The sequence below is a fragment of the Gopherus flavomarginatus genome, chromosome 4 (genome assembly GCF_025201925.1).
Source record: "Gopherus flavomarginatus isolate rGopFla2 chromosome 4, rGopFla2.mat.asm, whole genome shotgun sequence".
Lineage (NCBI taxonomy): Eukaryota > Metazoa > Chordata > Testudines > Testudinidae > Gopherus > Gopherus flavomarginatus.
In genome coordinates, this window is record NC_066620.1 from 117,941,565 (window position 1) to 117,954,167 (window position 12,603).

Consider the following 12,603-nt stretch of genomic DNA (forward strand, 5'->3'; position numbering starts at 1 on the left):
TGCCTTTGATGTGAAACATTTCTCTCTTTCAGCACTCAAACTTCTCTCTCTTTCACTTCAAAAGCCTTAGGATCCAAAGTGAACAGCAGCATTTAACAGTCTGCCTGGATACTAACCAATCTAACTTCACTTAGGCTACGTTTTCACTATCCGCCGTACCAGCAGGTAGCAATCGATTGCTCGGGGATCGATATAGTGGGTCTCATCTAGATTCCGGAACTCCACCAACCTGAACGGAGTTGCGGAGTCGACATGGGGAGCCGCGGACATCGATCCCGTGCTGTGAGGACGGTGAGAAATTCGATCTTAGATACTTCGACTTCAGCTACGTTATTCACAAAGCTGAAGTTGCGTATCTGAGATCGATTTTTCCCCCGTAGTGTAGACCAGCCCTTTGAGTACACTTAATGGAAGCCACAAGAAATCCCCAGACAGACTGTTAAGCCCTTCTGTGCCCTCTCGCTTGACCGAATGATACAGTACATGCACAGATAGTACAGTGATGAGCACAGCATAAACATTTGATAATGTAGGTAGATTAGGTATTATTATTCTTTTCAACTGGGTATTTTCCAAGTCCTTTTCACTAGTGTGCTATTCTCACAGTAGTGTTCCAAGGGACATCTGATGGGGAACCCATACGAATCTCAGTCACTGACTTACTGGTGAACATCAAAATCAGTGGACTACACAAGCTCCACAATACTCAGTCACTCCCCATAAAAGAGTGTAAGTGAATGATTGGTAGAGAAAAATGAAGAGAAATCCTAGGTTATTGGTTTGTTTTGGCTGAGCAAGTGGATCCAGTCAGCCGTGCACTTCTAAGCAAAATAGCTCAGAGCGGCTGACTTACCTTCTGGAGCCTTAAACACTGACCCACTGGCAAGCCTTCCCTTTTCATTCTTTTTAACTGACTGTCCCATATTGATGTTACAGAGATTGTGGCTGGGAGCTATAATCAGTAATATACTAAATTCTCCCTATCTGTGTAAGGAAAGACAAACCCGTATCAGCATAGTCATGAATTTTTCTCATTGCATTTAAAGTGAAGGATTCAAAATGTAACTGTCGGGAGGGTTATGTTTTCCTAGGTACATCTTTAAGACTTACTGTATAATTAAAATGCTATTCATGGAAAAGCAATTTGAAAAATCCACTGATCCACAAATTAAGGCTAACTTGTTTTATACTGCAAGGCAATTAAACATCCTGTATGGGGGAAAACAGGAAGACCAGCGGTAATTCTAAATGCCAAATTACATTGTAAAAACCCTGAATTTTCATTTTGGACTTTTCCCAGAAGCTTTTTCTTAAGGAAAGAAAAGGGAACATTTAGAAACATGCACAATACGGAGTCTGCTTGAAATCCTCCGGGATAATGAGAGTATGATATCCTACAAAATTGGCACCGATTCAAATTGTGTTTCTGCAAGACTAATGAAATGAGAAATGTTGTTTCAAGCTTCATGCCATGTCAGAGAATATAAAACTAAAATGCCCTTGAGTTAATCAGAACAGTCTATTCAGCGTAATTCTCCCATTCCAAAAGGCTACAGAGCAGGGTGGAAATAGCTGTATATTGGGTAAGATTGTTCTGGATAATAGTGTGGACCTAATTGCTGAATTAGCCAGGAACTATAGTGAATATATGCATTCTGCAAGAAAAATGATGGTTTCTATTTACTCTGAACCATATGCTTTAAATACAAAAAAAGTTTCCTGATTTATTAAGCATTTCTTTGAAGCTAGGAGGAGGAAGCCAGCAACAATACCTTCTTGTCATATTATAACAGAATTTACAAAGTTACCTTATAGAGACAATAAACAGAATAACCCCACAGCAGGGGACAGGGATGGGAGATGATGGGAAATCTTGCATAGAAAGCTTATTGATATATTTTGCTCCCTTCCATCATGCCATATCATATGCTGTTGATCCTATTTTACCACTTCAGACTAAAGTGAATAAACTCTTCTTTTTTCTTTATTTGCAGAAGCTACTTTATCCTGATATAGGGGCATTCAGAAACAGTTCAATATAAAGATCTCTTCTGTCAAATCACTGCTTCTTTTCCTCAAGTACTTGAGGTCCCAATGGTGGTTAATTCAATTGTATTGGTATATTGAGCAGTTATTGGTGCCACCAGTCAGGTTACCCATAGGCAGCAGCACTTACCATGCATTCTCCTGTGATGTCATCGCAGAATTCTGCATGACCAAAGCATGTGCATGGTTCACAGATCCCACCGAAAATAGTGCCGTTCACTCGTCTATGTCTAGGCCAACAAGACTGCAAGAAAGACAACAAATTTGTCAGTTAGTGTGTGACTTTATTTTTTAAACAGTATTGAATTTGATAGACAGGCTCGGAAAATATATTTGCTAAATGTCTAAAAATATTGAAATATTTCTGGAAACCTATTCTTCCTGGCACTGTGGCTTTGCACTGACCTTAGTTTTATTGGTAGGTGTGAGATTAGAGGAAGCATTAACTTGATCTTTCTTCTGAAATGGTAAAATAAAGCAGAGAAATGAAGAATGGAAATATGACAGCATCAAAGCAAGAGGTACAGTTTGAAAAATAGCCAGAAGACAAAACACTGAAAGAGAGAGAGAAAAAAGCAAGGACTTTTTTTGAGAAGCTTAACTGCAAACAATGTACAACTAAGATATCCTTCAATTTTTTTTGTTCCAAGTCTAACAGGAGACTGCATCAAATTACAACATAGGTTGAAAACAAACCAGGCTCCTTTATCTGCAAATTTTGTTTCTTCATGCATGTATAATAGTTTCACGTCTGAAATTATTTACTTTAAATTTAGATCCAATAAATGCATGACTAGATTTTTCTTGGCAAAGGTGATATCTTACAACTGATTCATCAGCAAAAATTCAGCAGTTTCACTTATTCATAATAAGATGTCAGGCAGCTGTCTTACTATATATTTCAAAAATGGCTTTACAGTTTTCACAAACTATTCTTCCTCTATAAAGTTCTTCATGTGATCCAAGGATTTTGCATATTGTAAATAGGTGCATGACATACTATATTGACCTTGGAAAGAGCCAGCCTTATATAAGGTGGGAGTAGCATTACAGAAACAGAAATATTTATAATAAAATTATCCTACATTTTAAAAAATGTTTTCCAAACAACCTACAGTTGACAAGTGATCTCATTTCCCCTTTAAGGGGTGTTGCTTTTTATTTTTATGGTTTTTAGTCATGTTCCTGTATAACATGAGATAGCTTTGAAGATTAATTAGAAAAGGAAGATTTTCTTTGAGAAATATTCCAGAAAAAGATGATGGGTTTTTTGTTGCTGTTTTGTTTTTGGCTAGGCATTCTTAATCAAGATAAACTGTAGATGTCAAATTAAGAACAAAAAGTGTTAACAAACAAAAAGTTTTTTTTCTCCTGCTGTGCAAGACACATCAGTAGGTTCCTGAGCAGCCACCTTCTATGTTCTAATATTTCCCTCTTTTATAAACTGCATATACAGTTTTTAATTTGTCTGAGAAACTTAATCTAGTCTGAAGGACCATGTTGTAGTATTTAAGGTTGACATTTTCAGACATTTAAGGGATGTGGATGCCTAATCCCAGCCTGGTTTGGTGGTGGGACATCCAAGACGAGATTCAAAGCATAAATTGAAGAAACTGCACCAAAGAGATGGAAAGAGTTTATGGGATGAGATTTAAAAAGAGGAAATTACTTTGTTTCAGAGGATGGGCACTGAATCCCATATAATCATGGCAACGTAAGTGAGACACTGACTCCCCACAGTGGAAGATTCGCAGAGAAGTCAGCAAGAAGCCAAGGCCACGGGGAGGAGTGAGTATGCAAGGAAACAGGTGGATATAAGGTCAGAGCGGTGACATGGGCAGAACTACGTGATTATCACAAGCATGAACATTTTAGGATTTTTAAAAATTGATCCACTTGTACCCATGCTTCTTGCCATGAACATTTAACTGAACAATTTTCCTTGCCCAAATTCTTGTAGAAAGTGAATTTAAGCTCATGCACTTAAGTATTCTCCCTGGTGGTGACATCTTCAATATGGGATTGGATACTTTCCAGAACAGCAAGGAAACTGGATTCCCCGAACACCTCACTAGAGCATTAGCATGGGTGCAACTAAATGATCTAGACAAGAGTCTGACCTCACTTTTCAGAACTATTTTTCTTCTTGTGATTATTTATATTGCTGTAGTTCCTATTTATCAGTTGTATTGTACACGCACATGCAATTGCCTTGTATAAACAGGATGAGAGAAAGGTAAATTTAAAATCTGCACCATATTAGTAAATCTACAGCAGCCTCAGTTCTGAAGAAACAAAGCTTTGGGCAAGGCCCAATGTTGCAGAGAAAGAAAGAGGTTAAAGTTCCTTAAAATCCTGTTTAACTGCACTCTCTCAACTGCTATACTCCCTGGGAGATTCAAAGCCCCACCAGCTCCTTCTCATGTCTCCTGATTATAAGAGTCATAGTCATGCAGTCAGGGACCAGAAACAATACCTTGTGATTTTTCTGACCAATCTCAATTAGCCAGCACACAGCTCAGACTTTGAATCTCTAGTAGGGAGTGCTACAACAGTCAATTCAATAAATAAATATAAGGAAATCATGATCTGCTCACTGGCATTCTGTCAGCAGGAATAAAGGCTAAACTTGTCAAACAGAATTTTCCACAGCACATTATTTGCTCAGCAAAAAGGCTCCAATTGTGTAATTGAAAGAACACAGCAGACTGCTGAACCCACGCAGAGCCCCATGGATTCCGCTAGGGCTCTGTGACAGTGCAGCCATTTGCACATGTACTGTCAATTGTAGAATCTTGGCCTTTATGTATGTTAAATCCATAAGGAGTGTTGCAAACGAGCAATAACTATGAACTGGATGTGGAGACAGAATATGAGGGTAATATAGTTTGACTTTCTGGAGCAAGAGAATGGTCTGGCTGGGACACCCTGGAGATCAGAAGATAGGGATTTAGGACTAGGAAGATGAGACGTGGTTAAAGCATGAGTCAGAGTTTCAGCACAGTCAGGGTAAGTAGGAGCTCTGCCAGTGTTCCAAAGTTGGCAGTAGGCAGAATTAGACACAACTGCAGTCAAGAGGCCTCTAAAATTTCTGGCCTTGAAATCAAAGTTAAGGTCTGAATTAAAAAGAGTAATGGCAGAGTCAGAAGCATGAGTGTCCAGAATAATGGTGTTTCAGCCAATTGTGCTTCCCCAAGTAATTGTACGTACTGGAGACAGGCTGTAAAAGCTGCATCTATCTAGCTAAGCAATGGTCTCATTTGATTTTGTTCCTATCTATATCATTTTGGAAGTGATATGAGCTTCTGTGAATTCCTTTAGGTCTTCTTTCTAGATTAGTATTACTAGCCGCAGCAAAAAGCAAAAGCATTTGGCATGAAACAAGACTCAAAGCCCTAAATATCATATATAAGCATGGGGTTATTTAAAGAAAAAGAGAGCTGACAAGCAAATGCCTAGAGTGTCTGTGTAAATGGCATATTGTTTGTAGTTTTGTGAAGCAGAGCATCTTGGTGTTTGAAACCATTTCCTTAGAGGCACAGCTTTTGAAGACTTTTGCGCTCCAATCTACCTCAAGCCATGCCTTTCTTAGTTAAGCATAAGTGCATGTGTGTGCATGCATTAAGTGTGCATTAGCGAGCTTGTATGAACATAGGCATGTTCTGAGAGCATATGTATGTTACTCCTCTAACCTTCAACAAGACTGAACAAAAGGAAAAACCTGAACAGTTCTCATGCAAAGAGCCAGCGGAAACAAAAGTGGGAATTCAGCTACACTCAGACCATGACTACACTGCAGCCAAGTCTATAGTACAAGTGCTTTGCCAGTATAGCTATACTGGTACACTGTACCAGCAAGGTGTTCCTAGGATGGATGCAGCATATACCAGCAAAACTGTCCTTTTGCTGGAATAGGTAATTCTGGCCCCACAGATGGAAACAAGCTATAGTGGGGAAAGAATGTGTTCTGCTGTATAACCGTATCTACTGTAGGGCTTTTACTGGCACAGCTATGTCGGTCAGTAATCACACTTCTTCATCTCCTTCACTGACATAGCTATGCTATCAGACATCTGTAATCCAGACATGGCCAAAGTCTGATAATGGTTGATACCTGCTCATGCTCACAAATTATAAGATTATTGCCAAGCAATATCTTACATACACGTGTAATGTCTCTAAATCTTGCAGTTGCAAAACAAATGATTTGAAGAGCACAAGAAAATTTTCTAGAGAAATACTTTTCCACTCCATAATGTGGAAATCATTGTTAGGGTCTAAAATGTCATCTTTGGAATACTATCATATATAATGAGTCTGTTGCTTTTGAATTAGGGTAACTACACAAGGGACCAAACCAGATTTACAGAAGAGGCACTTGGGAACCAAAAGTTATGTTTTGTAAATACTTAGGGAACTTTGAAAATTGTAATATTCGAATAACAACAACCACCACCACCACCACCACCACCACAAGACTGTAACTTGAAATTTCAAGCAGCAATTGCCCATTCGATCCAAAGTCCAAGCGAAAGTGAATCTACTAAATGGGATGGTTCAGTTGGTATGTTGCATCAACAGGCAGCTCCAATAGACTGCGGCATTAGCACAAGTGATTTGTACTGAGATATATCTCTCAGCTCCACATGGATACTCACTTCACAGGAAGTACCACCATACCCTGGAGGACACTGACAAACCTCCACAGCAGCCGCCACCTTCCTACCAGTTGAATAACGATCAGCAGCTTCAAGGCTAACCCCACTCAACCTGAGTTTAGATTAACAAAAATAAAATAGTTAACTCACAAACCAAATATAGAAGGCACATCAGTACACTTGGATGCAACTAAAAGGGGAGACTCAGTGTGCTTTTCTCATTTATTTGCTTAAATATAGAAAGGCATTCATATTTATCCACTGTCTCTATTTCCTAGCCTAATGTCTGCAAGCTTGTAGCTATTTCTGTTCATCATGTGAAGAAGAATATGGTCAGCACACACTTGAAAACTCACAATACTGTATCTGTAGGAGGAAGGCTATTCTTGGCATGCAAGTTACATGCTTTAGCTTCCATTACAGAGGTACATATAAATAGCCTGCTTGTCGTAAATGAAGTAGCAAAGAATTTTACACTGTGAAATCACTTTTTCCTGCTTAAAACATTACATTACCGAGCTTTGATTATAGGACATTTTTCTTCTGCAGATTTGCCCTTTTGAAAAAGATTTCAACTTATCAGCTCTGTGCAGGAAGAATTCTATACCTTGCACATGAGAAAGAGTCATTAGTTACCGTTCTCCAAATGCCACAAAAAGAGAAGAGATACACACAGGAAGTTTTGATTGTTTCCATAATCTTGCAGCAGAAAACTGAAAGAAAATGTTAAGTCCACCTCTCTTGGAATTGTTTTGGCATCTTAACGATATGGCTGATATTTATCTCAGTGGCAACTAGCTCTAAAACCCCTCACTAGTAACTTTCTTCCTATTCCTTTGAAAAAATTAAGGAGCCAAATAATCATCATTTTACCCAGTCGGAGAAAATACTCCAATATTCTGTGCTCTCCATAAATGATTTGGCAAAACTTTAAGTATTATTTTTATTATTTAAAAAACTTTCACTCAAAAACGTATAAATCAGCAAATCAAGAAAGTACATCATTACAGCTGACAGCTATTTTAATACTAATTTGAGTTGTAAGTGACCCCATCTCCTTGTACATTGAGACAGACTATGCAAAATTTTTGATGAGTCCAGGAAGGGACCATGCGTCCCTGCTGCACCCTGTTTCAGAGATACTCTTCTGGCAGATAGCAGGCTTGTATTTGTGAGGTTGATTCTCAGCCAGGGCTCAGAGCATAGGCATAGTCTGGGATGGGAAGGGGACAGGAGGCTGCTGCCCCTGAAAACTGCAACCTGAGGCAGGCACAGAATATCCCCCTACACACACTCATACCTGTGGCCCCATTGGCCTAACTGGAGCTGCTTCCTCCCCACAAACATAGAAGTCAAACTACACCTATGGTTCAGAGGTATTCCATTTGAATTAGTGAGGTGCAGCTGACCTATTTTCACTTTGCACCCATAAAGGAGGCCTTTGTTACTAGTGGTGGTTGCAAACTTTCCACTGCACTGCATTTTCAAAGGCAAATAGGTTTTTTTTGACAAAATGGTAATTTTTGTGAAAAAAAAATCAATGTTCACTGAAAAACTGAAAATTGTTTGGTTTTCAAACAAAAAAGTTTGGTGTTTTGGTTGCCAAAAACAGAAAAAAAAATGTTGATTTAAAAAAATGCGCACACACAGTCAAAATTTTCTACAGGAAAAAAAAAATCTATTTCCCCAACCAGGCATATATGGATTGCTCCCAGAGAGAAAGAGGGGAACAGATGAAAAGAAAGGAAGAGGGATTAGCTACTAAAACAGGTGTGGGCAAACTACAGCCTGGGGGCCACATCTGGCCCTCCAGATGTTTTAATCCGGCCCTCGAGCTCTGACCGGGAAGTGGGGTCAGAGACTTTCCCCACTCCGCACGGCACCCAGAAGCAGCAGCATGTCCCTGCTCTGGCTCCTACATGTAGAAGCAGCCAGGGGGCTCTGCACACTGCCCCTTCCCCAAGCGCTGCCCCACAGCTCCTATTGGCCAGGAACTGCAGCCAATCAGAGCTGCAGGGCAGCGCCTGCAAACAGGACAGCACACAGAGCCACCTGGCCGTGCAGGAGCCGGAGCAGGGACATGCCACTGCTTCTGGGAGTTGCTTGAGGTAAGCGCCACCTGGAACTTGAACTTATGACCCCCTCCCATGCCCCAACCCCTTGCCCCAGCCCTGATCCCCCTCAGTCCCAGCCTGGAGCACCATCTTGCACTCCTAATCCCTCATCTCCAGCCCCACCTTAGAGCCCGCACCCCCTCCTAGAGACGTATGCCAAAGTGGGGTCAATTCAGACAAAACCTAGAACCCTGCAATAAAATTAAACCCAGAGAGGGTGAGCTGAGTTCACACCTGAGTCTCCAGCAAGCTCCCTCTCTCCTTCATTATTCCACCCTGCTCCTTGCTACAAATCAGTTGTGCAATTACATCTACTTTCCATGAACAATCCCTAGCCCTTCAGATAGTAAAGAAACATGACTGAAAAGCTAGAAAAAGGCACAGAATCAATCTAAATTCTTTGATTTAAAGCCCTATAAACAAAACAAAAATTGCCAGTGAAATGTTGAATCTCATTTGCCTATTGACTACAGCTGGTCTGCTCCCAGCTCTGTGTAATATAATTTAGAACAATGAGAAACCGTTGCACAGAAACATTTCACCTAATATTATTCCATACTTGTATTCACTGAATACTTCCAGTTTTCATTAGGTTCTGCTGTTTGCTAAATGGGATTTTAATGTGTTTAACAGTTTTTAGTGTTAAATGCTTACTCATTGAAGAAAGCTACAGTGCATTTTTTCCACTTCATTGTTGTAATTTCTATTCCTCAGTGCCATTCTACATTCATTAAAATACATAATGCTGGCAGTAATAGAGCACTGGATCCTGGAGATACATGAACAATCTGAGATTCACCATCTAGACCAAATATTTAAGCTGACTGTTACTGTCAGCAGACAACTGCTGACTTCTAAATACAAATAAGATTAAAAAGGAAGGAGACATTTCAGACAGTATCAGCATAGTTTACTGCCTGCTATGGCAAGCATCTGAATCACATCAGCTGCGTAAGGAACATGAGGTACTGACCTGAGCATTGTTTATTTGTCTTTTAGCTAATTATGTATACTTAGGGGACCCCACTGCTTTGCCTTTCCCATCCTTTTCCCCTCTATTTTAGTGAGGAGTCTATTTCAGATTGAAAGTAATACATTGTCTTGGTCAGGGTTTCTAGAACTGCTCTCCAGTGCCCATCTCAGTCTTCACCACATTTACATTATCTGAAATGGCAAATATTAACAGTGAAGAATCAGTGTTATTACTACAGGCTTCCTTGGAACAGAGTCTAAACAATACTGGATTAAGTAACATGACGCAGCGGAGCTTTTCAGTTCTGCCTAACTACAGCAGATGCACTTAAAAGTTTGATCACTTTGAAAGATTCCACCAGCTCTAACAGAGTCTCCCCATTTAGGCAGAAAAGCAACAATTACTTTCAAACCCTCTGCTGCATTTCACTCTTCTCCTCATGTTTTTATCCTCTCTAAATGGGCTTTTATTTAGATGTTAATTTGAGGACACTTCCTAATCATGAGATAGAGTAATAACTGCATCCCTAGCTTTAAAATAATCCACAAGACATTCAAGATCAAATGCTGTTGCTTAGTCAAGGGCACATTAGTCATTACACGTTAATTGGAAGTATCCTCAAATTATTATAATATTGAATTTTTTTTGGCTTTTTTTTTTATCCTTCTGTCAGGATAAAAAATAGAGGGGAGTGGGGATGATCTTCTGGTTAAGGCTTAGGCTGACTGGGACTCATAACACCTGGGTTCAATTCTCAGTTCTGTCTGACTTTATGCAACTCATTTATTCTCTCTGTGGAGAGATTCTCAAACACAAACTATCAAATCACCCTTGAAAATCCTTGCAGATGTGATGTCATTGGAAGTTTGAATATTTGCTCTATTTAAAAGAATAGGGTATTAAAGCTACTGAATTTCTGCTGCTGTTTTGAGGTAGAACTTACCCACTGGAGAAACCTAATAACCCTCAAATGCTTATCAGATGGAGGGGACTTCTGCATCTCTGTCACACCCCCAAGGAACATTTTCACACATACACTTTCTTTTTTCACACTCCTAGTCTTGGGGCTATCTGAGCTTTCTGGGGAAGTCTGACTTCCTTCAGAACCCATCAACACTAGTTTTTAAACAGCCAGAAGAGTCACTGCTGAGTGACACAAAGCATACAGACTCTTCAAGATTTTTCCCAAGACTTGTAGGGCCAAGGAAATGGGAAATAAAGTTGATGTTTAACCAAATCTTTTATGGAGAGAACAGAATATTATACATTTATTTTAATGTGCAAGATTATTATTGAGTGTTCAGCCAATTGAGAATTGAATCAGGTATTTTGCAAGATAGTAAAGAGTATTACCACATAGCCCCAGAGCCTACAGTATTTTATTAGAATGAAATGGAATCTAACAGAAAATAACACAGTCAGACCTAGGCACTCACTGGAAATTGGCCATACATGTGTGATGTAATGGACAGCAAAAGATCAACTTAATTACAGAGGTCCTGGGTGAAATTGTAGCAAATCTCCCGTAGACTTCAGTGAGAGCATGGGTTTCACACCATGTCTTCCTCTGTATTGTACAGCACTGAGCACCCTGATGGCACTCAACTTGCTCTTTGGTTATCATGGTTTACTATCTTCAGAGTTTGAAAGGCTTTGCATGATACTGGTGGTATTATAAACAAACACAAAAAGCTACTTTAAACAATACTAATGGATGGATCACAGATTTACCAGCCACTGCTGTGTGTGAAAGGGAGGCTGTACCATCAGCACTGATTAGGAGTAGTATGTCTGTGGTGAATGCAGGCAGAACATCCCCAGAGATGGTGAGAGATATGGACTGAGAGTCACTCAAAGTCAATTTTCAGCCAAAGACAATAAAAAAAGAGAGAACACTCTTCTAAATGACTAACAGCTACTTTTTTATCATAGCTTTTATGGGATCTGCATTTCCAACCATAATCCCATTGCAACCGGAGGGAGACTGCCACAAACGTGCAGAGCACTTATTAGGGATTTTTATTCTGACCCACCCATATGTTCTCCTGGTGAGCTTCCCTAAGGATACTTCTCAGCAGAGTGGTTCCTTTTTCCATGAAACTTTCAAGTGCCCCCAAAATGCTTTGCACCGTCTCAGCAACAAAGGGGCTTCCTTTAAAGGGGAGGCAGTGTGACCTAGTGGATAGTGCACTGTACGGGGAATCAGGAGTCTTGGGCTCTGCCAGCAGCCTCTGGAATGCCCTGGTAAGTCCTTTCAACAGTGGGCCCCATTTTACAGATGGGGAAAATAATATTTGCCTTCTTTTACAAAGTGCTTTGAGATCTGCTTTTGAGAAAAAGTGCTTATAAGAAAAATACTACCATGTTTCTGAGAGTCTTGGGGTCTATGCATCTTTTCACAATGTTTAGCTAGCATATTTAATCTGCATGGCACAGTTTATGAATCAGCATATTAGCTTTAAATACTAAAAGGAGTTCTCTGTCAAGAAGATGACTAGGGAATCAAAAGGGGAGTGGAAACTTGGTACTTGGCAGGCAGGACTCTAGACAGTACTTGGGAGTTGGTAGGAGAAAGTTTTAAATAGAGACTTGCCCATGCCAAGATACTCAGATTTGAAATCCCCTGACCTTTGCTGAAGTTTGGATCTGGAGCTAAACATGGCGGCACGCTCTCTCCTCCACAATGGGTCAAACTAAAATGCCAGATCCAAACACTAAGTTGAAGAAAATTTAGATCTAGAACCAAATTTTGCAGCTTAACTTGTTCTCAAGTTTAAAGGAGCAAGACACAGAAAAGTTTTTTAAGTAACAA

General features: G+C 39.9%; 1 protein-coding gene across 5 annotated transcripts in view; it reads right to left on the reverse strand.

The window, feature by feature from the left end:
• The window catches only part of LAMA2 (laminin subunit alpha 2), a 515,739-nt gene that overhangs the window by 191,921 nt on the left and 311,215 nt on the right, over positions 1–12,603 (reverse strand). For all 5 annotated transcript variants that reach the window (XM_050949373.1, XM_050949372.1, XM_050949374.1 and 2 more), the window contains exons 15-16: positions 6,705–6,816; positions 2,177–2,290 (exon numbers count right to left, since the gene is read on the reverse strand). In XM_050949373.1, coding sequence (XP_050805330.1) covers positions 2,177–2,290; positions 6,705–6,816 — 226 coding nt within the window. The remainder of the gene's footprint in view (positions 1–2,176; positions 2,291–6,704; positions 6,817–12,603) is intronic.